Source organism: Thalassophryne amazonica, chromosome 20 (assembly GCF_902500255.1).
Source record: "Thalassophryne amazonica chromosome 20, fThaAma1.1, whole genome shotgun sequence".
Lineage (NCBI taxonomy): Eukaryota > Metazoa > Chordata > Actinopteri > Batrachoidiformes > Batrachoididae > Thalassophryne > Thalassophryne amazonica.
In genome coordinates this window covers 28,275,275-28,301,570 of record NC_047122.1, presented here as the reverse complement: position 1 = coordinate 28,301,570, position 26,296 = coordinate 28,275,275, and the positions used below count along the sequence as shown (strand labels likewise).

Below are 26,296 nucleotides of genomic sequence, written 5' to 3'. Positions count from 1 at the left end.
GTTGATCAGGTTGTCAGTTGTGGCCTGTGGAATGTTGGTCCGCTCCTCTTCAATGGCTGTGTGAAGTTGCTGGATATTGGCAGGAACTGGTACACGCTGTCGTATACGCTGGTCCAGAGCATCCCAAACATGCTCAATGGGTGACATGTCCGGTGAGTATGCCGGCCATGCAAGAACTGGGACATTTTCAGCTTCCAAGAATTGTGTACAGATCCTTGCAACATGGGGCCGTGCATTATCCTGCTGCAACATGAGGTAATGTTCTTGGATGTATGGCACAACAGTGGGCCTCAGGATCTCGTCACGGTATCTCTGTGCATTCAAAATGCCATCAATAAAATGCACCTGTGTTCTTCGTCCATAACAGACGCCTGCCCATACCATAACCCCACCGCCACCATGGGCCACTCGATCCACAACATTGACATCAGAAAACCGCTCACCCACACGACGCCACACACGCTGTCTGCCATCTGCCCTGAACAGTGTGAACCGGGATTCATCCATGAAGAGAACACCTCTCCAACATGCCAAACGCCAGCGAATGTGAGCGTTTGCCCACTCAAGTCGGTTACGACGACAAACTGGAGTCAGGTTGAGACCCCGATGAGGACGACGAGCATGCAGATGAGCTTCCCTGAGACAGTTTCTGACAGTTTGTGCAGACATTCTTTGAATGGGCCCTTATGCTGGCTGCCGTAGGAATAGCCCCAAGATTTAGTTATGGCTGCTGTTACTTGTAAGCACTTCGTTATTACTATTATTATGGTTTTAAAGATGTAGCTCACATATTCTCATTTGGTGGAATTGATTTTGTGTTGACATTCTGAAAAAAAAACAAGTATGGGGAGGGGCATCAAATGCTACTTTTATTATAACTCTGGAATGTCTAAAATTTTCACAGTACTGTATATAAAAGATAAACCATCTGTATTTACTGGTTTCAGAATATTGTTTAAAAAAACAGAAGTGATAAACCATTTAAACTGGATTTAATTAGGCTACTTTAAAATATCAGCTCTTAATGTCTTTTAAACTGTTCCATTCAAGCAAGTGCATTAAATGTTGATTTTTGTACTAAACTGTGTTATTACTTGTCAGTTGTGGTTGCAAGGAGTGTGTGATTTTTATTATTCATTTTCAGAATCATGTTATAGTACAACGGTGTGGAGAATACATTTGTATGCAAAAGTTTGGGCAGCCCTGATGATTTCCGTGATTTTCAGGATTTACACAAAGTGTGCAATAATTCTTTAAACAGAATTAGGCAGGTGCATAAATTTGGGCACCCCAACAGAAAAAAATACATCATTATTTAATAGATCCTCCTTTTGTAGTAATAACAGCCTCTGAACACTTCCTATAGCTTCCAATGAGAGTCTGGATTCTGGTTGAAGGTATTTTGGACCATTCTTCTTTACAAAACATCTCCAGTTCAGTCAGGTTTGTTGGTTTCAGAGCATGGACAGCCTGCTTAAAATCACACCTTAGAATTTCATTAATATTCAGGTCTGGGGACATGAGATGGCCATTCCCAAACATTGTACTTGTTCCTCTGCATGAATGCCTTAGTAGATTTTGAGCAGTGTTTAGGGTCATTGTCTTGTTGAAAGATCCAGCCCCGACGCAACTTCAACTTTCTCACTGATTTATGAACATTGATCTCAAGAATCTGCCGATATTGACTGGAATCCATGTGACCCTCAACTTTAACAAGATTCCCAGTACTTGCACTGGCCACACAGCCACACAGCATGATGGAACAGCATGCTGGAACCACCTACAAATTTTACTGTAGGTAGTAAGCGTTTTTCTTGGAATGCTGTATTGTTTTTCTGCCATGCATACCGCCCCTTATTGTGTCCAAATAACTCTATTTTAGTTTCATCAGTCCACAGCACCTTATTCCAAACTGAAGCTGGCTTGTCCAAATGTGCTTTAGCATACCTCAAGCGACTCTGTTTGTGGTGTGTACGCAGAAAAGGCTTCCTCTGCATGACAGCATCATACAGCATCTCGTTGTGCAAAGTGCACTGTATAGTTGAACTATGCACAGAGACACTATCTGCAGCAAGATCATGTTGTGGGTCTTTGGAGCAGGACTGTGGGTTGACTATGACTGTTCTCACCATCCTTCGCTTCAGTTTATCTGATATTTTCCTTGGCCTGCAACTTCGGGGCTTAACTAGTACTGTGCCTGCGGTCTTCCATTTCCTTGCTATGTTCCTCACAGTTGAAACTGACAGCTGAAATCTCTGAGATAGCTTTTTGTATCCTTCCCCTAAACCATGATGATGAACAATCTTTGTTTTCAGGTCATTTGAGAATTGTTTAGAGGCTCTTATGTTGCCGCTCATTTGAAGAAATGCAAAGAGGAGAAACATTTGCAAATGGCCACCTTAAATACTCTTTCTCATGATTGGATTCACTTGTGTAAGGAGGTCAAGGGTCAGTAAGCTTACCAAACCAATTTTGTGTTCCAATAATTAGTGCTAAATGTATTCAAATCAATAAAATGACAAGGATGCCCAAATTTACGCACCTGCCCAATTTTGATAAAATAATTATTGCACGCTGTAAATACTATAAACTTCATTTCACTTCTCAAATATCAGTGTGTTCATCTGCTATATGATATATTTAACAGAAATTTGATGATCCAGACAACCAATGATTTATAAAGGAAAATCATGAAAATTATCAGGGGTGCCCAAACTTTAGCATACAACTGTATATTATTCATGTATCATATGAACCAAATGTCAACTTTGTAACATTTTTTTTGTTTGTGTGCTTTGTGTAACTGTTGTACACCTTTTGTTTCACACTAACAAATGCATTCTGTTTTATCAGAGGTTTTAAACTGTTATAAGTGAGACATTTGCTTATTTGTCATAGTTGGCTAGTTCGGGCGGGGGGGGGGGGACTAGTCATTGTGCAGATTTCATGCAAATTTCATGTCTTCTTTTTAAGAAGATCCTTATCTATTCCACTGCACCATGAAGGTGCATAACTGTTGACGCAACAGATATTTGTTGAAAGAAAACTGACTGTAAAAGTGAAGATTTTTATTAACAATAATCCTTACATGTAATATGTTTAATAACATATGACCTGTGAAACCGGAGGAATGCTTTAGTTAAACCAGTTAAATTAAAGTTAAACATCTACATAACAGCACAAATTGTTTCATTTGAGCTCCATTGTTGTGGTGTGCAGAGACGGGGGGCAGTGTCCAAAAACCTAAGGACCTGACTGCAGATCTAGATCAGTGGTTTAGACAGCATTCAACCAGAGAATAATAATAATGTGGTTGTTTCTGCTTGTAAAAAAAAAGGTTGGGCAGTTACTAGAAATGGTACTGAAAAGTGGCAAAGGTGATGATCATAGAACTTTACAATTTATGAAGCATTTATGCATTTGTGCCATAGTTTTGCTCATCATGACAAAACTGTCTGCTGCAAAACAATCTATCAAAAGATGAAAGTCAGTTCCTGTACTTTCTCTTCGCAGATATTCTCTAGAAGATGAGCCTTCTAATTTGGATGAGATGCCCCTGATGATGTCTGAGGAAGGCTTTGAGAATGATGAAAGTGACTACCAGACGCTGCCTCGGGCTCGAGTCCATCAGAGACGGAGAGGCCTTGGCTGGTTTCTCCTGGGAGGGTGGAAAGTCCTTTGCGGCAGGTCTCTACTTTTACAGTGTTGACATTCATGTTTTAACAATTTTTTTTTCACAAATGCATTATTTATTATTATTATTATTATTATTATTATTATTATTGCATCGCTACGACAGTACGCATGCTCTGATTGTCTGATTTCCAGTCTGATATTTTCCCATATCAGACCATTACCTTGACAATCGGTCCAGATCGCGTATCAGATTTGCGACTTGTTTACAGTTTTTACAGTGTGAAATAAAACAAAAAGTGAACAAAGAAATTATGAGTGACGAAGAGGACCATTCTCCGTGCGAATTTTATTACACTGATGAGTTTGAACTGGAGGAATTAACAGCAAACAAGCTCGAAGTGGACATGCAGACCAACAAATAAAGACCAACAAGATGAAAACACAACTCCGAACAGCCATATAATAAACAAATTCTTAACCTCGCTTGCTTGGTCTGTACGAGAAAATATCACAACTCTGTGTTTTTTGCAAAGACCTCGCTATGCTCGGTCTGTACTGTCAACACCTCGGTCTGATATTTTCCTGTACAGACCTTGTGCTTGGTTAATAATACATTATTATTATTATTATTATTATTTATATGCTTAAATTCAGTCTGTTGCGCTCAGGAGAAAACCTAGTCACTTTAGGACAAGCAAAAGGAAAAATTATTTGTAGTTTTGCATCTACGAGTCCGTGTGTGTGTGTGTGTGTGTGTGTGTGTGTGTGTGTGTGTGTGTGTGTGTGTGTGTGTGTGTGTGTGAGATGTACTGCACAAACAAGTGCTGTGGCACCATGCCTGCAGAGCATCAAATGAGAATGTGCCACTAAGGTCACTTACTCATCTTCAACTGCTTATCTAGGATAAGGGTCAAGTGGTGTCATTGAGGTGATTGACACAAATATACGAGCATGGTGGATTAGTGGTTAGCACTGTTGCAACGTCATAGGTTCGATTTCTACCTGTGGCCTTTTTGTGTGGAGTTTGCATATTCTTTCCGTGTTTATGTGGGGTTCCTCTGGGTGCTCCAGTTTCCTCCCACATTTAAAGACATGCAGATTAGGTGGATTGGAAACTATGTAATTGTCCAGGTCTCCCTTGTAAAAGAAATCTAAGTCTCAGTGGGACTAACCCGGTTAAATAAAGTTTAAATTAATAGTCTGTTTTGATACTCATTTAAGCCATCTGAAAAAATTTCAAGCAAAGATTTCTCTATGGTGTCAGATCAGCGACAGAACCACACTCGCGTAAAAAATGCATTTGGGCGTATTATATTATTTCACACGTGTAGATATTAACTGCACGCACTCAGATTATCTCTGCGCATGTGAGTGAAAATGTGCTGTGAGAGAGGACCAGCGCACTCCTCCCTCTCAAAGTTGATTGCTGCTTGTGCGCAGTGGATTTCTACTCTCGCTTCAAACGTATGGCAATATGGAGGTTGGGTTTTGGCCCTGTGGGGAGGGAACCAGGTCGGCACTGACTGTGCTGTGATTGGCCATTTCTGAAGAGCGAGGTTTGATTGACAGCCCTCCTCACTGACACGGAAGTCAGTCGGACACAACGGCATTAACTGATTATCACCTCGTTTCTGCTTAAAACCTCACTTCAGTCATCATTGCTACTGCAGTGTTCTATTTTCTGGTTTACAGCAGTCCAGCATTAGGGGTCTCCATTTGCTAAAAATGCTGCTGCCAGACTTGACAGCAAGCAGAATGTTTGACCATATTACACCCATTTTGGCGTATCTTCACTGGCTTCCTGTCCCTGTGAGATCAGATTTTAAGGTTCTGTTATGCTGCGTTTACACATAACGACGACAAGTCACAAATGCCACGAAGTACACATTCTTGGCCGCTGATCACGAATGTGATTATTCGGGGCAGAGGCGTCAGGTGTCCTCAGGAACTGCTGCAACCTGTTACCACGCATTACGATTAATGGCACGTGTTGCTGGAGAATTATCAGGAACCATTACGCACAGTCACGAATAGTGTTCCGCGTTGTTGCGCGCTATTGCGCGTAACAGCGCATCGTTAAGTTCTGTCACGTTGTGAATGAGGTGAATTGTCTCCACACACACACACCCATATTCATCCAACCGAATTCAGATCGCTCCAGTTTTTCAGAAGAACTTTGTGACTGCATGCATAGTTGGGCTCTGTGCCATGGAGTGGCGCAGAGAGGAGGAGGAGGACAGAGCCAGATGTGTGGCTTCATGCGGCTCTGGTCTCGCGCATTTTCCCAAGCATCAGGCACATGCAGCAGAGCACTGAAATTAGTCTTTTAGTCGACTTGGTGTCAGCAATCAAACTGAGAAACTGCAGAGATGTCTGGCTGCACGTGAGTCTCCTCTCGCTCCTGGTTCCTCTGGCTCAGACTCGTTCTCCCGCTCGTCGGTTACAACAGCAGGAGCGTCCTGGGGAGCTTCAGCAGGAACCGTGGAAGGACATTTGGAGCCGAGTTTAATTGTGCGCATGTGACAGAAAACTGATTTGTCGTGGCGCGCAGTGAAATGTGACGCCGCGTTACAAGTCATGTCAAAACTTGACAGTTTCCGTGTCACTTCGTAATAACGTGTGACAGTTTGGGCTCCAAGAACCATCACAGGAACCACTACGAACATTGTCACATTCTGTTAAGGATCACTACTAATCAAGATGGATCAGTACGCTCAGTTGCGACCTCCACGACGTGAGACGAAATGAGGGTGGTGTGTGACATTCGTGGAAGATTTTTTGACAGGCAAAAACATGCTCCATGAATATCAAGAATATCACGCACCAACACGCACTATTAACAAACCTATTCAGATGCGTTAAGTCACATTAAGAATGTCAGAAATGTGTCACCAATGACAGAAAAATGACATTCGTAACGCATCTTTGTTATGTGTAAACGCACCTTTACTAAGCTATGAAATTGTTCACGGACTGGCACCTCCCTACTTAGCTGACCTAACTAAACCCTACGTACCAGCCCGGGCTCTGTGTTCTTAGGGTGCAGGACTACTTTGTGTCCATAGGGTGAATAAGAAGTCTGCAGGTCACAGAGCTTTCTCTTATCGTGCCCCTGTTCTGTCAAATGATCTCCCTGCATCAATAAAACTGTTGGGAAGGTGTCGTAGCACGGACCCACAACAGGGGGCGCAAATGAACGGACAATGAGTAAGCCAAAAGGTAACAATTTACTGTTGTGACAATACACAACTAAATACACAGAAATTGCAAAGTCAATTAACACCAGGTGACGTGTGGGCAGGCTCGAAGATAGAAGACCCCGACGAGAGAGAGGCCGCGTCCCACACGGCCTCCACCACCAACGGTCTGAAGAACACCGGAGCCGCCAAGTCCTGAATCCCCAGGTGACCTCTGTCTTCGGCTGTCGACCCTGGTACTGCTGGCAAAAAGCAGAGACAAGATGAATGAGTGTAAATCCGTACACTCAGTGGTCTACAGTCTGTACACAGTTAGGAGGGAGCGCCTCCACCTCCAAATCACACACACTCGTGCAGCTCCTGATCTACCACTTATCTGGGATGGGGTGCGAGGTGAAGCCGTCACTCTCACACCAAACGCCAATCCTCCAGACAAGGCAACACTTCAGGAAAACGGCTGCAACAGAAGTTCAGTTGGTTACACAATGTGTCAGTCAGCAGAGAAATTACCTCTCGGTAGTCGATTTCTCGGCGAGGAGGTGGAGTTGCAGTCCGGCTTTTATGATGGTGATGATGATGATGAACGAGTGACAGCTGGTGCAGGGGATGAATGACAGCTGTCACTTCTTCTGGGTCTGGCGCCCTCTCGTGCTTGGAGCCCGCACTCCAAGCAGGGCGCCCTCTGGTGGTAGTGGGCCAGCAGTACCTCCTCTTCAGCGGCCCACATAACAGGACCCCCCCCTCAACGGGCGCCTCCTGGCGCCCGACCTGGGTTGTCCGGGTGTCTTCTGTAGAAATCGGCCAGGAGGGCCGGGTCCAGGATGAAGCTCCTCTTCACCCAGGAGCGTTCTTCAGGTCCATACCCCTCCCAGTCCACCAGATATTGGAACCCCCGGCCCTTACGACGGACGTCCAGGAGCCTGCGGACTGTCCAAGCAGGCTCCCCGTCGATGAGCCGGGCAGGAGGCGGCGTAGGTCCAGGTGCACAGAGGGGCGAGGTGTGGTGTGGCTTGATACGGTGACACGTGGAATACCGGGTGGATCCGCAGTGAAGCTGGGAGTTGGAGCTTCACTGCGGCCGGGTTGATGATTTTGAGGATTGTGAAGGGTCCGATGTATCTGTCTTTTAACTTGGGGGAGTCCACACAGAGGGGGATGTCCTTCGTTGAGAGCCACACCTCCTGCCCGGGCTGGTACGTGGGGGCCGGGGACCGTCGGCGGTCTGCTTGGGATTTGGCCCTCGTCCGGGCCTTCAACAGGGCAGAGCGGGCGGTCCGCCACACCCGGCGACATTTCCGAAGGTGGGCCTGGACCGAGGGCACACCGACCTCTCCCTCCACCAGCGGGAATAATGGGGGCTGGTACCCCAAACACACCTCAAAAGGGGAGAGGCCGGTAGCAGACGAAACTTGGCTGTTGTGGGCATACTCGATCCAGGCCAGATGGTGACTCCAGGCCGCCGGATGTGCGGAGGTGACACACCGCAGGGCCTGCTCCAAATCCTGGTTGGCCCGCTCTGCCTGGCCGTTGGTCTGGGGGTGGTACCCGGACGAGAGACTCACGGTGGCCCCCAGCTCCTTGCAGAAACTCTTCCACACCTGTGAAGAGAACTGGGGACCACGATCCGAGACGATGTCCGACGGTATCCCATGCAGCCGCAAGACGTGGTGAACCAGGAGGTCTGCTGTCTCCTGGGCCGTCGGGAGCTTCGGGAGGGCCACGAAGTGGGCCGCCTTGGAGAACCGGTCCACTATCGTGAGGATTACGGTGTTGCCCTGGGACGGCGGGAGGCCCGTGATGAAATCCAGGCCGATGTGAGACCAGGGGCGATGAGGCACTGGCAGGGGTTGGAGGAGGCCCGTCGTCCTCCGATGGTCTGCCTTGCCACTGGCGCAGATGGTACAGGCCTGGATGTAGTCCCGGACGTCGGTTTCCAGGGACGCCCACCAGAAGCGCTGCTGGACTACTGCCACGGTCCTACGCACTCCGGGATGACAGGAGAGCTTGGACCCGTGACAGAAGTCCAATACGGCAGCTCTTGCCTCTGGTGGGACGTACAGTCTGTCCTTGGGGCCAGTCCCCGGGTCCGGGCTCCTGGTCAGGGCCTCCCGGACGGTCTTCTCCACGTCCCAGGTAAGGGCGGCCACGACAGTGGACTCGGGGATGATGGTCTCGGTGGGGTTCGACAGCCCCGCTTTGGCTTCTTCTTCATGCACCCGGGACAAGGCGTCTGATTTTTGGTTCTTGGTCCCGGGGCGATATGTAATCCGGAAGTCAAAGCGCCCGAAGAACAGAGACCAGCGGGCTTGCCTGGGGTTCAGCCGCTTGGCGGTCCGGATGTACTCCAGGTTCCGATGGTCAGTGAAACCGTGAAGGGCAACGAAGCCCCCTCCAGCAGGTGTCTCCACTCTTCAAGAGCCTCCTTCACCGCAAGAAGTTCCCGATTGCCAACGTCATAGTTCCGTTCAGCTGGGGTCAACCTGCGGGAATAAAAGGCACAAGGATGGAGAACTTTATCAGCCTCCACGCTCTGGGACAGCACGGCTCCTATCCCTGAGTCAGAGGCATCCACTTCTACTACGTACTGGCGATCAGGATCAGGCTGCACCAGAACTGGCGCAGTCGAGAACCGGCGTTTCAACTCCTGGAACGCGGCTTCGCACCGATCCGACCAGGTGAAGGGGACCTTGGTGGAGGTCAGGGCAGTCAGGGGGCTAACTACCTGACTGTAACCTTTGATGAACCTCCTGTAAAAATTTGCAAAGCCGAGGAACTGCTGTAGTTTCCTGCGGCTTGTTGGTTGGGGCCAATCTCTCACCGCCGCAACCTTAGCCGGATCAGGGGCGACGGAGTTGGAGGAGATGATGAACCCCAGGAAGGACAAAGAAGTGCGGTGGAACTCGCACTTCTCGCCCTTCACAAACAGCCGGTTCTCCAACAACCGCTGTAGGACCTGACGTACATGCTGGACATGGGTCTCAGGGTCCGGGGAAAAGATGAGTATGTCGTCCAGATATACGAAGACGAACCGATGCAGGAAGTCCCGCAAGACGTCGTTTACCAAAGCTTGGAACGTCGCGGGGGCGTTAGTGAGGCCGAACGGCATGACCAGGTACTCGAAGTGACCTAACGGGGTGTTGAATGCCGTCTTCCATTCGTCTCCCTTTCGGATCCGAACCAGGTGGTACGCATTTCTAAGATCCAATTTCGTAAAGATTTGGGCTCCATGCAGGGGCGTGAACACTGAATCCAACAGAGGTAACGGGTATCGGTTGCGAACCGTGATCTCGTTCAGCCCTCTGTAATCAATGCATGGACGGAGTCCGCCGTCTTTCTTGCCCACAAAAAAGAAACCAGCACCCATCGGGGAGGTGGAGTTCCGGATCAGCCCGGCAGCTAAGGAGTCCCGGATGTAGGTCTCCATTGATTCGCGTTCCGGACGTGAGAGGTTGTACAACCTACTGGACGGGTACTCACCGCCCGGGACTAAATCGATGGCACAATCATACGGTCGGTGCGGAGGAAGAGTGAGCGCCAGATCTTTGCTGAAAACGTCAGCAAGATCATGGTACTCCTCTGGCACCGCCGATAGATTGGGGGGAACTTTGACCTCCTCATTAGCTGTAGTGCCGGGGGGAACCGAGGATCCTAAACACTCCCGGTGGCAGGTTTCGCTCCACTGCGTCACAACCCCGGACGGCCAATCGACCCGGGGATTGTGCTTCACCATCCATGGAAAACCCAAAATCACTCGGGAGGTAGATGGTGTTACATGGAACACTATCTCCTCCCTGTGATTCCCAGATACAACCAAGGTCACTGGTTGTGTCTGATGTGTGATTAATGGAAGAAGAGTGCCATCTAGTGCTCGCACCTGCAATGGTGCCGGCAGAGCCACCAGAGGGAGCCCTACTTCCTTTGCCCATCTGCTGTCCAGCAGATTCCCTTCTGACCCCGTGTCTATTAGTGCTGGGGCGTGAAGGGTTAACTCCTCACAAAGGATTGTTACTGGGATTCGTGCCGATCTGCCGGGTCTTTCCGCGTGTGTGTTATGGCCCACCCTTAGCCCAGATTCTAAGGACGGGCGTTTGTAGTTTGACCATTCAGGGCAGTCCCTCTGCATGTGCTCACAAGAGCCGCAGACAAAACACTCCCCGCGGGCCAGTCTCCTTTGTCTGTCAGTTAATCTTACTTTGGCCCTGCTCGTGTCCATAGCCTCCTCAGCAGGGGGAGCTGTAGCCCCACGGGGCTCTCTGGCAGTGAAGCGTGGGGACGACGTCGCCTTGTCGGAACCGGAAGGGGGAGGGACGGCTCGTACCCGGTCACGCCCCCCGGCCTGCTCCCGACGATGCTCATTCAAACGGTTGTCTAAGCGTATAACCAAATCGACAAGCCCGTCAAAATCCCGCGGTTCCTCCTTAGCCAGTAGGTGCTCCTTGAGGACCGGTGACAGTCCATTTACGAAGGCGGCGCGGAGCGCAACGTTATTCCAGCCGGACCTCGCTGCCGCGATGCGGAAGTCGACTGCATACTCGGCTGCGCTACGACGCCCCTGCCTCATCGACAGCAGCACGTTTGAAGCGGTCTCGCCTCTGTTGGGATGATCAAACACTTGTTTGAACTCCAGTACAAACCCAGTATAAGACGTTAGGAGCCATGAGTTCTGCTCCCAAAGCGCCGTAGCCCATGCGCGTGCCTCTCCTCGAAGCAGATTAATAACATAAGCTACCCGGCTAGCATCTGATGCGTACATGACAGGGCGCTGTGAAAAGACGAGCGAACACTGCATGAGGAAGTCCGCGCACGTCTCGACACAGCCCCCGTACGGTTCCGGAGGGCTTATGTAAGCTTCAGGGGATGGTGGGGGGGTTTGTTGAACGACCAGTGGTACGTCTGATTCAGGCCCAGGACCAGCCAGAGGAGGAGCTGCAGCAGCGCCCTGATCGTGCGCTTCCACCCTGGCGGCGAGAGCCTCCACTCTCCGATTAAGGAGGACATTCTGCTCGGTCACTAAATCCAACCAATCGGAATCCATGACGATTGGCCGAGAAATCCTGTTGGGAAGGTGTCGTAGCACGGACCCACAACAGGGGGCGCAAATGAACGGACAATGAGTAAGCCAAAAGGTAACAATTTACTGTTGTGACAATACACAACTAAATACACAGAAATTGCAAAGTCAATTAACACCAGGTGACGTGTGGGCAGGCTCGAAGATAGAAGACCCCGACGAGAGAGAGGCCGCGTCCCACACGGCCTCCACCACCAACGGTCTGAAGAACACCGGAGCCGCCAAGTCCCGAATCCCCAGGTGACCTCTGTCTTCGGCTGTCGACCCTGGTACTGCTGGCAAAAAGCAGAGACAAGATGAATGAGTGTAAATCCGTACACTCAGTGGTCTACAGTCTGTACACAGTTAGGAGGGAGCACCTCCACCTCCAAATCACACACACTCGTGCAGCTCCTGATCTACCACTTATCTGGGATGGGGTGCGAGGTGAAGCCGTCACTCTCACACCAAACGCCAATCCTCCAGACAAGGCAACACTTCAGGAAAACGGCTGCAACAGAAGTTCAGTTGGTTACACAGTGTGTCAGTCAGCAGAGAAATTACCTCTCGGTAGTCGATTTCTCGGCGAGGAGGTGGAGTTGCAGTCCGGCTTTTATGATGGTGATGATGATGATGAACGAGTGACAGCTGGTGCAGGGGATGAATGACAGCTGTCACTTCTTCTGGGTCTGGCGCCCTCTCGTGCTTGGAGCCCGCACTCCAAGCAGGGCGCCCTCTGGTGGTAGTGGGCCAGCAGTACCTCCTCTTCAGCGGCCCACATAACAAAAACAGTCAGATTCTGTAGAGACTTTCAAGTCCAGCTTTAAGACACACTTATTTTTCCTTTCCTATGGCTAGCATACTGGCATAGTATGTTACTATGCTTTATACTCTTTTAATTAATTTTATTAGTAAATGGAGCGGGCCACGGCCTCAACTTTATCTAAAGTCTGGGTCTTTCAGTGAAGCTTAGGGCTAGTGGCTGGCGATCACCTTAGTATTTCTTCTGTTTTTCTTGTTGCTTAATGCTGACAAATTATACTGTATTTGTTGTCTTTCTGATGCCTGATTCTGTTTCTTCTCTCTGTTTGAAGTGTGGCTCCATCCAGAGATGGGAGTGGGTGTCTTCTTCTGCAGGCCCCCGTCCTGTGCACCGGCAAAATTTCCTGTATATTCATTTTGTAAATTTTGTCAGTTGTGTCACTAGCATGACCCAGGCAGAGGGTCACCGCTTTGAGTCTGGTCTGCTTGAGATTTCTTCCTCAAATCATCAGAGGGAGTTTTTCCTTCCCACTGTCGCCTGTGTGCTTGCTCTGGGGATTGGTAAGGTTAGACCTTACTTGTGTGAAGCGCCTTGAAGCAAATTTGTTGGGATTTAGCGCTATATAAATGAAAATTAATTGAAATTGAAGTTGAAATTTTAACAGTTAAGCTTGACTCATTATGTCAGCAAAAAAATGCTAGGCGACTGAAAGTTAGCGGAACTAAATTTAGCAGAAGCGAACTGGTCCGCTGATGGTTTTCAAAGTTAGCTGAAAAGCTAATCCACTAACGAAAAAGTTAAGTTCGCTAATTAGCCGTTAGCGGAGTAACAGAACTGTGCCCACCACTGTGTGCAAACCATTACACCACCACCTCCCTGAAGGAGACAACGACGTCTCCTTCGTTTCAGCAGAAATGACCAATCACAGCAGCACTAGTACTGACCCTAGATTTCCATCCCCATAGTGCCAAAACCCTCTCCCAAGTTTCATGTGAGAGTGCAGAAATCCACCGCTTGAAGCAGAAATCAACTTTGAGAGGGCAGGGGGCATCTGGTCACATATTCCTCCTCACTCGCAGCACCTTTGTCCTCACTCGAGCAGTTTCCACTGAGTGCGCGCGCAAAGATAATATCTACGTGTGTGAAATAATATAATACGCCTGAATGCATGTTTTATGTGAGACTTGTTTTGGCACCTATCTGACGCCATACCAGCGCGTCAAATGCACAACAATTCCAACGAGGTGGACAGAGTTTGTGGGGTCTCCTGTGATGGCCTTGGTTCTCCTCAGGCAGCCGGATGTGGCAATGGTTACCAGGCTGGGCAGAGGGCAGCCGATGATCTTTGGGGCAGTGTTTATGACCCTCTGCATCGCCTTCCTTTCTATGGCTGTGGAGCCTGCGCACCACACACCCAGACAGTATGTCAATGCACTCTCCTCCAAGGAATGATAAAAGGCCAGCAGCAGCTTCATGTCCAGGTTGTTGTTCCTAAGGACACCCAGCAAGTGTAGCCACTGCTGAGCCTTCTTAACAAGAGCCTTGATGTTGGAGGGCCAGGTGTGGTCTGTGGAGATGTGGGTGCCCAGAAACCTGAAGTTGATGAGTTTCCACCCATTTTCCATTTATATTGGGGGGGGTCCTGTCTGTTCTTCCTGAAGTCCATGATGAGTTTTTTTGTTTTTATGAATGTTCAGGGGCAGGTTGTTCTCTGAGCACCAGAGTGACAGTTTCTCCACCTCGGCCCTGTACACAGTCTTGGCTCTGTCGCAGATGAGTCCAACCACTGTGGCATCATCTGCATATTTTGTGATGTGGTTGGTTGGATGGGTTAGAGATCAGTCACAGGTGTACAGGGCATACAGTAGAGGGCTCAGAATGCAGTCTTGAGGGGAACCAGTGCTGAGTGTGAAGTGTGGATGAGTGGTGGTGGGGGGGGGTCTCACAGACTGTGGGTGGCTGGTCAGATGTTTTTAATCCTGTTACAGGTCTGGAGGGGGATCTGTAATTTCAGTAGTTTGGTGATGAGAATGTCCAGTTGGGAGAAGTAACTAGTAATTATAACCAATTACTTTTTTAAAGCAACATGCCCAACACTGTCGTTAATGCACCAGGTCAATCCAACAAGTAACTTTGTTTTGCCTATATAATGCCCTCTAGCTGGGATTGTTCTGCTCCTCACATTAGCTAGCAAACAGAGTAAGGGAGGAATCTATATTATAATAGCCAAATGGCCTCTGTCTGCTTGCGTGCATGGCTATGGCTTTGATCACAGCGAAACCGGGGAGAGCTGACACTTACAGTTTGGTATGTTTATGTATTTTGGGTCAAGGGTGAATGCTGTGAAAAAAAAACAGTTGATAGGACTAATATTTTTTGAGAAATTAGTGATTTTTAGCTAACCAGTAAGCAATGGACATTGTGCTGCAGTGGGAGTTTGGGGTTTTGGAGTTTTAAATATTATTGTGGTTCATGTTAGTTTAACTGTTGTTAGTGTTATTGATTTATTCTGTTTTTGTAGTTCAGTTAGTTTAGTCAGTTTAGTTAAGTGTTATGTTGCTGTTACCACGATTGACTTAAGTGTACTGCTTTTCATGTCTTCCGCCACAGCTTGTTTGTTAAATTAAAAGCACCTGCTTATAGCAGAATGCAGAAAAGACAAAAAGCTCTGTGTGCGTGCATGCAATTTTGATCGCACACAAGCTGGGTAGAGCTAACATTTTCCGTTTGGTATGTTTATGTATTCTGAGTCAAGGATGAACGTGGTCAAAACTGAACATTGATAGGACTAAAATCTTTGGAGGAGCTACACATATTTGCTAACAAAACTGACCAATGGACATTGATTTTTACATTCTGGACTCACACGCTAATCCAGCAGAGGGCGGTAAATCATCTGTATATTAAAAGTGTGCATGCGTGTGGTTTTATTTAGGAATTTCAGTGTAAGTACATAATATAATTGTAAATACTTTAAAAAATACGCAGATGGCACAAGAAAGTGAAAACACTTTCAATTGTGGTCCCTTTATAAATAAATGACAAAATAGAAGTAAAAATAAAATAATAAGAATACTAATAATGCTTATAATAATGACAATAATAATAACAACAGTGTGTATATGATAACAAGAACCTAAACAATTTATAAATACATTAAGACAGCAAACTAACATTAAAAAAAATTACGTAATTTACAGGAACTAAAAGGGTTGAGTTCCATCCATCCATCCATCCATTTTCTTCTGCTTTATCCAGAGTCAGGTCGCGGGGGCAGCAGCTCAAGCAAAGCCGCCCAGACCTCCTGATCCACACACAGCTCCCCCAGCTCCTCCGGGGGAACCCCAAGGCGTTCCCAAGCCAGCCGAGAGATGTAGTCCCTCCAGCGTGTTCTGGGTCTTCCCCGGGGCCTCCTCCCAATGGGACGTGCCCGGAACACCTCTCCAGCGAGGCGTCCAGAGGGCATCCGGAAAAGATGCCCAAGCCACCTCAACTGACTCCTTTCGACGTGGAGGAGCAGTGGCTCAACTCCGAGCTCCTCCCGAGTGACCGAGCTCCTCACCCTATCTCTAAGGGAGCGCCCAGCCACCCTGCGGAGGAAACTCATCTCGGCCGCTTGTACTCGCAATCTCGTTCTTTCGGTCATGAGCCAAATCTCATGAGCATAGGTGAGGATCGGAACGTAGATTGATCGGTAAATTGAGAGCTTTGCGCCCCCTACTCAGCTCTCTCTTCACCACGACGGTTCCATACAGCGACCGCATCACTGCAGATGCTGCACCAATCTGTCTATCGATCTCACGTTCCATCCGTCTCTCACTCGTGAACAAGACCCCGAGATACTTAAACTCCTCCACTTGAGGCAAGGACACTCCACCGACCTGAAGAGGGCAAAGCACCTTTTTCCGGTCGAGAACCATGGCCTCAGATTTGGAGGTGCTGATTTTCATCCCGGACGCTTCACACTCGGCTGCAAACCGCCCCAGTGCACGCTGAAGGTCCTGATTTGACGAAGCCAACAGAACCACATCGTCCGCAAACAGCAGAGACGAGATTCTGTGGTTCCCAAACCAGACCCCCTCTACACCCTGGCTGCTCCTAGAAATTCTGTCCATAAAAATAATGAACAGAACTGGTGACAAAGGGCAGCCCTGGCGGAGGCCAACGTGCACTGGAAACAGGTTTGACTTACTACCGGCAATGCGAACCAAGCTCCTGCTGCGGTCGTACAGGGACCGGATAGCCCTTAGCAAAGGACCCCGGACCCCATACTCCCGGAGCACTTCCCACAGGTTGCCCCGAGGGACACAGTCGAACACCTTCTCCAGATCCACAAAACACATGTGGACTGGTTGGGCAAACTCCCATGAACCCTCGAGCACCCGATGGAGCTGGTCCAGTGTGCCGCGACCAGGACAAAAACCACACTGCTCCTCCTGAATCCGAGGGTCGACCATCGGTCGAATTCTACTCTCCAGTACTCTGGAATAGACCTTACCGAGCCGAAGTCACCGAGGTGGTTAGAAAGCTCCTCGGTGGCAAGGCTCCTGGGGTGGATGAAATCTGTCCTGAGTACCTTGTCTCTGGATGTTGTGGGACTGTCTTGGCTGACACGCCTCTGCAACATCGCGTGGTGATTGGGGACAGTGCCTCTGGATTGGTAGACCGGGGTGGTGGTCCCTCTGTTTAAGAAGGGGGACTGGAGGGTGTGTTCCAACTATAGGGGGATCACACTCCTCAGCCTGCCCGGTAAGGTCTATTCCAGGGTTGAGTTCCTCTTCAAAAAATTCTTGAGGTCTAAGGTTCTGAAAACATTCTGGAATCAAACACCATTTCAACTTGTTATAGAAATTTTGCACACTTTATTACCACCCTTGAAAAATATCAGTTGCCTATTTTATAAACACTACCCATCTAGAACCCGTGGATCCCCTTGGGCAATGCACTAGTATGATATAAACTGTTTGTACAAATTTAAGATGAAATAAAGAAGAAAACAGGACGTAAAAGTAGAAATAAAGCATAGATAGAGCATGTGGTTGTGGATGGTGCCAAAACATTTTGTGGTTGTTGCACATTACTGATGTCTAATTCGAAATGCTGCTTTTAAGTGTTTTTAAGCTTTTGAAACACTCATGTTGAACTTTGTTCAGAGATGCACATTAAAAGGAAGACTTTACAGTTCTAACCCAAATATACAACAGATTTGGGAAGTAAAAGCACATACAGATCACGCGGCGGGTGATGGTGCCAAAACATGTTTTCATTGCTACTACAAATTAGCGATAAACTCGAAACACTGCTTCAAAACATTTAGAATCCTTCGGAAATATCTGTTTTGGACATTATTCCTAACATGAAAGGGAAGGCACATACTGTGCTGCCACCTGCTGAATACTGTCACCTGCTGCATGAATCAGAGCTGTTCATCTATATCAAATGAGGAATTTAATATTTAAAAGCTTCAGACAGAGCAGGCTGTTATTGCAATGGAAAAGAATATCAACTTAATTTACTGGTCTTCAATGGACTACTGAATGGGAGGAAATACATTTGAAAACCAAATATAAATTTATAATAACCACGCAATGCTGTATTTGTTCCTTCTCACCACATCGGCAGGTTTTACAAATTACAACCCTGATGTTTACATCATCATACAGAAGGACTGAGTTCATCACATGGTTAAAGAATATTTGCCAGGTTACATATTTGCAGAGAATAATAAACAGGTTTTGTGATTTCAGCATATCAATAAATGATTGTGCTGCAAAGTCACCAGATTTGTCTTTTTTTAGGTTAGAGTTTAGACCTTGAGCCTTTCTAAAAGTTGTATTTTGTCTTTGGATAAATATATCTGGGGTGCATACTGTCAGTAAGTATGCTCAGGATGATCAGTTTGCATTTCAAACGCACTGGTAGTTGTGCATGAAGTGCAAAGAGACGATAAGGGCATGTTTTTTGGTCGGGTTGCTCGATGCGCACCGTCAGTCCAAAAAGATTTTCAGGTCAAACAGAATGGTGGAGATTATTCAGTTATCAGCAGGTGTTGCTCTTCAACGAAGCCCCTTTAAAATAAAGTGTATCTGTGTAAACTAATGTTTGTGCATGACTTTAGCACCAAAAGTAATGTTTCGTGGAGGTTTCAGTGGCGTTTCGCCTCTCCGCTTCAGATTGTGTATTGATCCCCCGCCTCATCCCCGCACTAATGAACAAATCGGATTTTTCACAGATGACCAGTTTGATGCTTTCCAGTAATTTTATGTGTGCTTAGTGCAGGATTATAAAAGACAAATAATTCAAACTGAATAAGCCCTGACTGTTCAAATGGCATATTATTTAAATAGCATTCATTTGCTTATATAATCGCTCTTATGAATCTGGTCTCTGAGTGCACAGAGATGGAGAACAGTGATGCCAATACAAACAAGATGTTTTACCACAGTTCATTTATTTATTTAGTTTTGTTTTTGCCATCTAGCTTAAAAGGTGGAAAAGCCAAGTCGATCAGCATGACTTTATGCACTGATGCTTCTCTTTCCTCTCCCCTCTGGTGCAGGCCAAACTGCTGTGATTGTCATTTATCACACACATTGTTTGGATTTTGTGCTTATGATAAGACCACATATAGCTGTTGCCAACTTCTTCGAAAGTGTCAGTTGAAGGAAACGTCACTCTGCAGTGGCTTGTTCCCATATTAATTAAACACTAATAAAAGTACCAAAATAACGAGCTTTGGATGACGCAGCTCAAAATACAACCCCAAATCAGAAATCGTTGGGATGAACACGTGTTAATCAGCGAAGCCATGCTCAGGCAACATTTGGCTTGCCTAAACTGTTTTCCTTGTGTCCTGTGTCTTCTTAGCTGCTGTGATTGCTTGGCTCATATTTGTCGGAGGAAGAAAGAGCTGAAGGCCAGGACGGTTTGGCTTGGCTGTCCAGAGAAATGTGAAGAGAAGTACCCCAAAAACAGCATCAAAAACCAGAAGTACAACATCTTCACCTTTGTGCCTGGCGTGAGTGTTTGTGGAGAACAATATTTTGCCTTTTTTAACTTGCCAGGTTTTTTTTTTATCCCTTGCTGGATTATGTCTGTCTGCCTGTCTGTCTGTCTGTCTGCCCCAAAAAGGATATAAGCATTCTGAACTAACATTTTTAGGAGGAATTTCATGAAACTTGGCACAAATCCTTGGCATATGTTGGTAATACACATATTATCATATCATTCAAGTTGGGCCCATTTTGCCAGAGTTATGGCTCTTGATTAACAAATCTCGACTGTCAGTTTCATGACACCCCTGTTGCACCTTGATGATTTAGCCAGCGTAGGCTGACCATATTAATAACGCTGGCATATGCAGGTGTACGTCTAATGAGTTATGGGTAAGTTTTGTATAAGTTAAAAGCACACTGAAACACGCTGATACAGTGACGCAAATAAGTATTTGATCCACTGTCGATTTTGCAAGTTTTCCCATCTACACAGAATGGAGAGGTCTGTAATTTTTATCGTAGATACACTTCAACTGTGAGAGACAGAATCTAAAAAAGAAAAAAATCTGAAAATCTTATTGTATGATTTATAATTAATTAATTTGCATTTTATTGCATGAAATAAGTATTTGATCACCTACCAACCAGCAAGAATTCTGGCCCTTACAGACCTGTTAGTTTTTCTTTAAGAAGCCCTCCTATTCTGCACTCATTACCTGTTGAACCTCTTTGAACCCGTTACCTGTATAAAAGACACCTGTCCACACACTCAAACAATCACACTCCAACCTATCCACCGTGCCAAGACCAGAGAGCTGTCTAAGGACATCAGGGACAAAATTGTAGACCCACACAAGGCTGGAATGGGCTACAGGACAACAGGCAACCAGCTTGGTGAGAAGGCAACAACTGTTGGTGTAATTATTACAAAATGGAAGAAACACAAGATGACTGTCGGTCTTCATCGGTCTGGGGCTCCATGTAAGATCTCGTCTCATGGGGTAAAGATGATTCTGAGAAAGCCCAGAACTACATGGGAGGACCTGTCAATGACCTGAAGAGAGCTGGGACCACTGTCACAAAGATTACATTAGTAACACACTACGCCATCATGGGTTATAATCCTGCAGGGCAGCAAGGTCTCCCTGTTCACGCCAGCACATGTTCCAGGCCTGTTTGAAGTTCACCACTGACCATCTGGATGATCCAGAGTAGGTATGGGAGAAGGTCATGTGGTCAGATGAGACCAAAATAGAGCTTGTTAGTATCAACTCCACTTTGGAGGATGAGAGCAACTCCAAGAACACCGTCCCAACCATGAAGCTTGGGGGTGGAAACATCATTTTTGGGGTGCTTTTCTGCAAAGGGGACAGGATGACTGCTCCGTATTGAAGGGAGGATGGATGGGGTCATGTATCGCAAATTTTGGCAACCAGCCTCCTTCCCTTAGTCAGAGCACTGAGGATGGGTCTTCCAGCATGAGAATGACCCCAAACACATAGAGCCAGGGCAACTAAGGAGTGACTCCGTAAGAAGTGTTTCAAGATCCTGAAGTGGCCTAGCCAGTCTCCGGACCTGAATTCAATAGAAAATCTTTGGAGGGAGATGAAACTCAAAACCTGAAAGATCTGGAGAAGATCTGTATGGAGGAGTGGACTCCATACAGCGATCCCCGCTACAGTGTGTGAAAACTTGGTCAGGAACTACAGGAAACATCTGAACTCTGTAATTGCAAACAAAGGTTTCTGTACCAAATATTAAGGTCTGTTTTACTATTGTATCAAATACTTATTTCAAGCAATAAAATGCAAATTATTTATTTAAAAATCATACAGTGTGATTTTCGGAATTTTTTTTTTTTTAGATTCTGTCTCTCACAATTGAAGTGTACCTATGATAAAAATGACAGACCTCTACATTCTTTGTAGGTGGGAAAACTTGCAAAATCAATAATGGATCAGATACTTATTTGCCTCATTGTATCCCTCATAATACAACATGTATGTCAAAAAGTTTTGCGCATGCAAAATATTTTTGATGTATGTCTCGTATACATGGGCCATAAGCTGTAGGTAAGTTATGCGATTGTTGACGTGTTTCTTGTAAGTTACAAGTCGAAATACGTCCGTTGATGCTGTCTATTGATTGCTGGCTGAACAACTGAAAACTACAGTCCTCATGCATACAGTGGCTGTTTCCAATATTAAAACCATTCTGAGTAAATGTAAAGTTTTAATCTTACCAGTTCATTTCAGTTGGATTCATCATCACGGCCTGACATATCCACATAATGCGTCCTGATTTTGGAAAACAACATCTGAAAATACTGTAGTTCCTTGTTGTGGCTGAAGCGACATAGCATTTTAAAATTAGTCCCTCTGTGTTTTGTGCATTTCTCAGCCTGAACCAGAGGACACTGGCGCTTTGTGACACAACAAGAAACTTAACTTATTTTAAAAGTTGAAAGAGTCACAGCGCCTCATTTGTTCACGTCAGCGTTTATCACAGACATCAGTCGACTCTTCAGCATTCTGCACACGATGAAAATAAATCCCATGATCCACCAAGACAAAAATATAATTAAATTCAAATAATGTTAAATTACTCTCTTTGGCCTCTGCGTGGAGGGGAGAGGGTGCGCAATGCGTGCTTGATGACATGTTCCTTCTGCCGAACATAAGGGTGGAAACACAAATCAAGCCAATTTCAATTTGTTTCATTTATATAGCTCCAAATCACAACAAAGCTGCCTCAAGGCGCTTCACACGAGTGAGGTCCAACCTTACCAACCCCTAGAGCAAGCACACAGGTGACAGTGGCAAGGAAAAACTGCCTGTGATGAAATTGAGGAAGAAACCTCAAGCAGACCAGACTCAGAGATTTGATCCACTGCTTAACCCATTATAACATTTACAAGCTTTTTACAAAGTTTTACAAAGCTGAAGAAACAGAATACGGAAAATCAAAACAGCATAAAAATCTAGGTGCAACTGTTGGCATGACCACGCAAGAATTTACGCCGCAGGCAGGTGTCATCCAGTGCCCTGTGGTGAAGAGCCAGTGTTCATTCCTCATGCCGTCAGTGGGCCTGTCACTGTGGCAACGTTCATTCCAAACGCAGACTGCAGTGTGCTGCATCAGCTTTAGGCATGGCATCTTCTGGCCATTCCAGCATCCTGTGGTTTGCAGCTGTCAATCTTGTGAGATGTAATCAGTACCTCGGACAGAGAGAAAAAGAGCAGAATCAGTCGGCTGGAAAAACTGCACCTAAGGTACGGGTTCACCAGCAGTAAATCAACAGAAAAGCAGAGAGAATACTAAGGTGATTGCTAGCGACCTAAGATTCACTAACAGACCCAGAATTTAGATGAAGTGAGGTCGAGACCTGTTCCATTGCTAATAAAATTCATTTAAAAGGATAGGAAGCATAGTACCATACTATGCCAGTATGCTAGCCATACGAGAGGGAGAATAAATGCGTCTTAATTTTGGACTTCAATGTTTCGACAGTGTCTGACTGTTTTATCTCCATAGGGAAAACATTTCACAGAATGGGTCCAGGATAAAAGAAGGCTCTGTGGCCCGCAGACTTTTTAGGTCAGCTAGTAGGGAGGTGCTAGTCTGTGAATAATTTTATAGGCTAATAGCAGAACCTTAAAATCCGACCTCACAGAGACAGGAAGCCAGTGAGGAGATGCCAAAATGGGTGTAATGTGGTCAAGCTTTCTGCTTCCTGTCAAGATTCTGGCAGCAGCATTTTGAACCAGTTGGAGACCCCTAATGCTAGACTGCTGTAAATCAGAAAATACAGTGAGGGAAAATAAGTATTTGAACACCCTGCGGTTTTGCAAGTTCTCCCACTTAGAAATCATGGAGGGGTCTGAAATTTTCATCTTAGGTGCATGTCCGCTATGAGAGACATAATCTAAAAAAAAAAACATCCAGAAATCACAATGTATGATTTTTTTTTTTTTTTTTTTTTATAATTTATTTGTATGTTACTGCTACAAATAAGTATTTGAACACCTGTGAAAATCAATGTTAATATTTGGTACAGTAGCCTTTGTTTGCAATTACAGAGGTCACACGTTTCCTGTAGTTTTTCACCAGGTTTGCACACACTGCAGCAGGGATTTTGGTTCACTCCTCCATACAGATCTTCTCCAAATCTTTCAGGTTTGGAGTTTCAGCGCCAGCTGATTCCAAAAAAGCTCTATTCTGGTCTCATCTGACCACATGACCTTCTCCCATGCTTCTTCTGGATCATCCAGATGGTCACTGGTGAACTTCAAACGGGCCTGGACATGTGCTGGCTTGAGCAGGGGCGGACCTTGCTGCCCTGCAGGAATTTAAATCATGACAGCATCATGTGTTACTAATGTAATCTTTGTGACTGTGGTCCCAGCTCTCTTCAGGTCATTGACCAGGTCCTCCTGTGTAGTTCTGCGCTTTCTCAGAATCATCCTTACCCCAAAAAGTGAGATCTTGCATGGAATCCCAGACCGAGGGAGACTGACAGTCATCTTGTGTTTCTTCCATTTTCTAATAAATAATCATAACAGTTGTTGTCTTCTACCAAGCTGCTTGTGTGTTGTCCTGTAGTCCAGCCCAGCCTTGTGCAGGTCTACAGTTTTGTCCCTGGTGTCCTTAGACAGCTCTTTGGTCTTGGCTATGGTGGACAGGTTGGAGTGTGATTGAGTGTGTGAACAGCTGTCTTTTATACACAAGTTCAAACAGGTGCAATTAATACAGGTGAAGAGTGCAGAATAAGAGGGCTTCTTAAAGAAAAATTAACAGGTCTGTGTGAGCCAGAATTCTTGCTGGTTGGTAGGTATTCAAATACTTATTTGCAGCAGTAACATACAAATAAATGTATTAAATTTAATTCATTAATTAATTTATTTATTAAAAAAATCATACATTGTGATTTACGGATTTTTTTTTTTTTTTTTTTTTTGATTATGTCTCTCACAGTGGACATGCACTAAGATGAAAATTTCAGACCCCTCCATGATTTCTAAGTGGGAGAAGTTGCAAAACTGCAGGGTGTTCAAATACTTATTTTCCTCACTGTAGATCATTGCAGTAGTCCAGTCTAGAAGAGACAAATGCATGGATCACGGTCTCTGCATCAGACATAGACAGGATCGGAGGAATTTTCACTATGTTAAATCGCTTCGCTGTTAGTTAAGGCCAGACTTAACCGTTCTGACCCGTACCATACTGTGCAGAACCGAACCGCTCGGCGAAAACTGGGCTGTCATCATACAATGGCTAAATTGTCATGGTGTGACAGCTACATAACTTATTTGATGTATCTAGCGTATTCTGCACATTCTTCATACTTTGGCATACTCTGGCTAAATCATCAAGGTGTGACAGGACTCTGAGTGGGTGCCTGCATTCTGAAATCAGCTTCTCACATTTTTAGGAATTTCATGAAACCTGCTACAAATCCTTGTTATAGGTTGGTAATACGCATATTATCATATCGTTCAAGTTGGGCCAGTTTTACCAGAGTTATGGCCCTTGATGAAAAAAATTTGGACTCTCACCTTCATGAGTGGGTGCCTGCATTCTGAAATTAACTCCTCTCACATTTTTTAGGTGGAATATCTTTAATCTTGGTACAAATCCTTGTTATAGGTTGGTAATACACATATTATCATAACATTCGAGTTGGGCCCATTCTATCAGAGTTATAGCCCTTGATTAACAAATCTGAACACTGACAGTTTCACAAGTTGGTGCCTGGATTCTGAAATCCAGGCACAGCCTCACATATTTTGGATGAATTTTATGAAAACTGGTACAAGTCCTTGAAATGCTATCAGAATGTAGCAAACACTTACACCAAAGCAGCATTTGCCAGTGGGAGATATTGTGCTCTCAGAGTCAGAGTACTCTTGTTTTCTTTTTTAGTAGAATGCACAAATACTGCTTTAACAGTGTGTTAAATGTAAGCAGTCGTGTCCCTACATCCCTCTTGGTTCCTGGTTCTCTGTATTGTGGCTGTTGCCTTCTCTGTTGCTAAGGGTAGTATCTCACTGGGCTGCTACAGCTTGCTAACTGTATTCACGGGGAAAACTGCGCATTTTCATGCGACGTTCATGCGGGATCATATCCCCTCACTTGTCACAGGGCATTGCTCGAATGTCGCTTGATTTTTGAACTGTTTAAAAAAAATTCATGCAGTGAAGTTCATTGCCAAATAGTCATGCATGCGTGATGAACCCTTATGAATTTGGTCTCTGGGACTCAGAACGTGCGCAGCATGTGAGACAACTTGAGAGGGGTTGATGACATTTTTTCAATTATATGATCGGAGAGGAACAATGCTCCTAGAAGTGGCCGAGGGAGTCCAGCAGTCTCCAGTCACCCTTCTCCGACCGGCTATGCACGCATGTCAGCAGGCTGGACAAGTCCTGTCTGGCACTGGAGGAGCCGCGTCATCCAGTGGAAGTAAATTTTATGCATTGGCCCGGCCATGCATGCATATCAGCTGGCTGGATAACACCTGTCCAGCAGCCAGCCAGTGGAGGATTGTATGCTAGCCATTCCTCGGAGGACGAGGACAGTAGGTCAACGGGAACAATAATATTGATGAGACGCAGCTCCTGGACGTTATTCTGCAAGTCGGCGAGTGCGCTGTCCA

The 26,296-nt window shown here is 46.0% G+C and overlaps 1 protein-coding gene across 1 annotated transcript in view; it reads left to right on the top strand.

Annotated features, from left to right (window-relative positions):
- Positions 1-26,296, top strand: part of atp9b (ATPase phospholipid transporting 9B) — an 83,531-nt gene that overhangs the window by 1,549 nt on the left and 55,686 nt on the right. Inside the window, 2 exon segments of the mRNA XM_034160251.1 lie at positions 3,514-3,687; positions 19,514-19,664. Coding sequence (XP_034016142.1) covers positions 3,514-3,687; positions 19,514-19,664 — 325 coding nt within the window.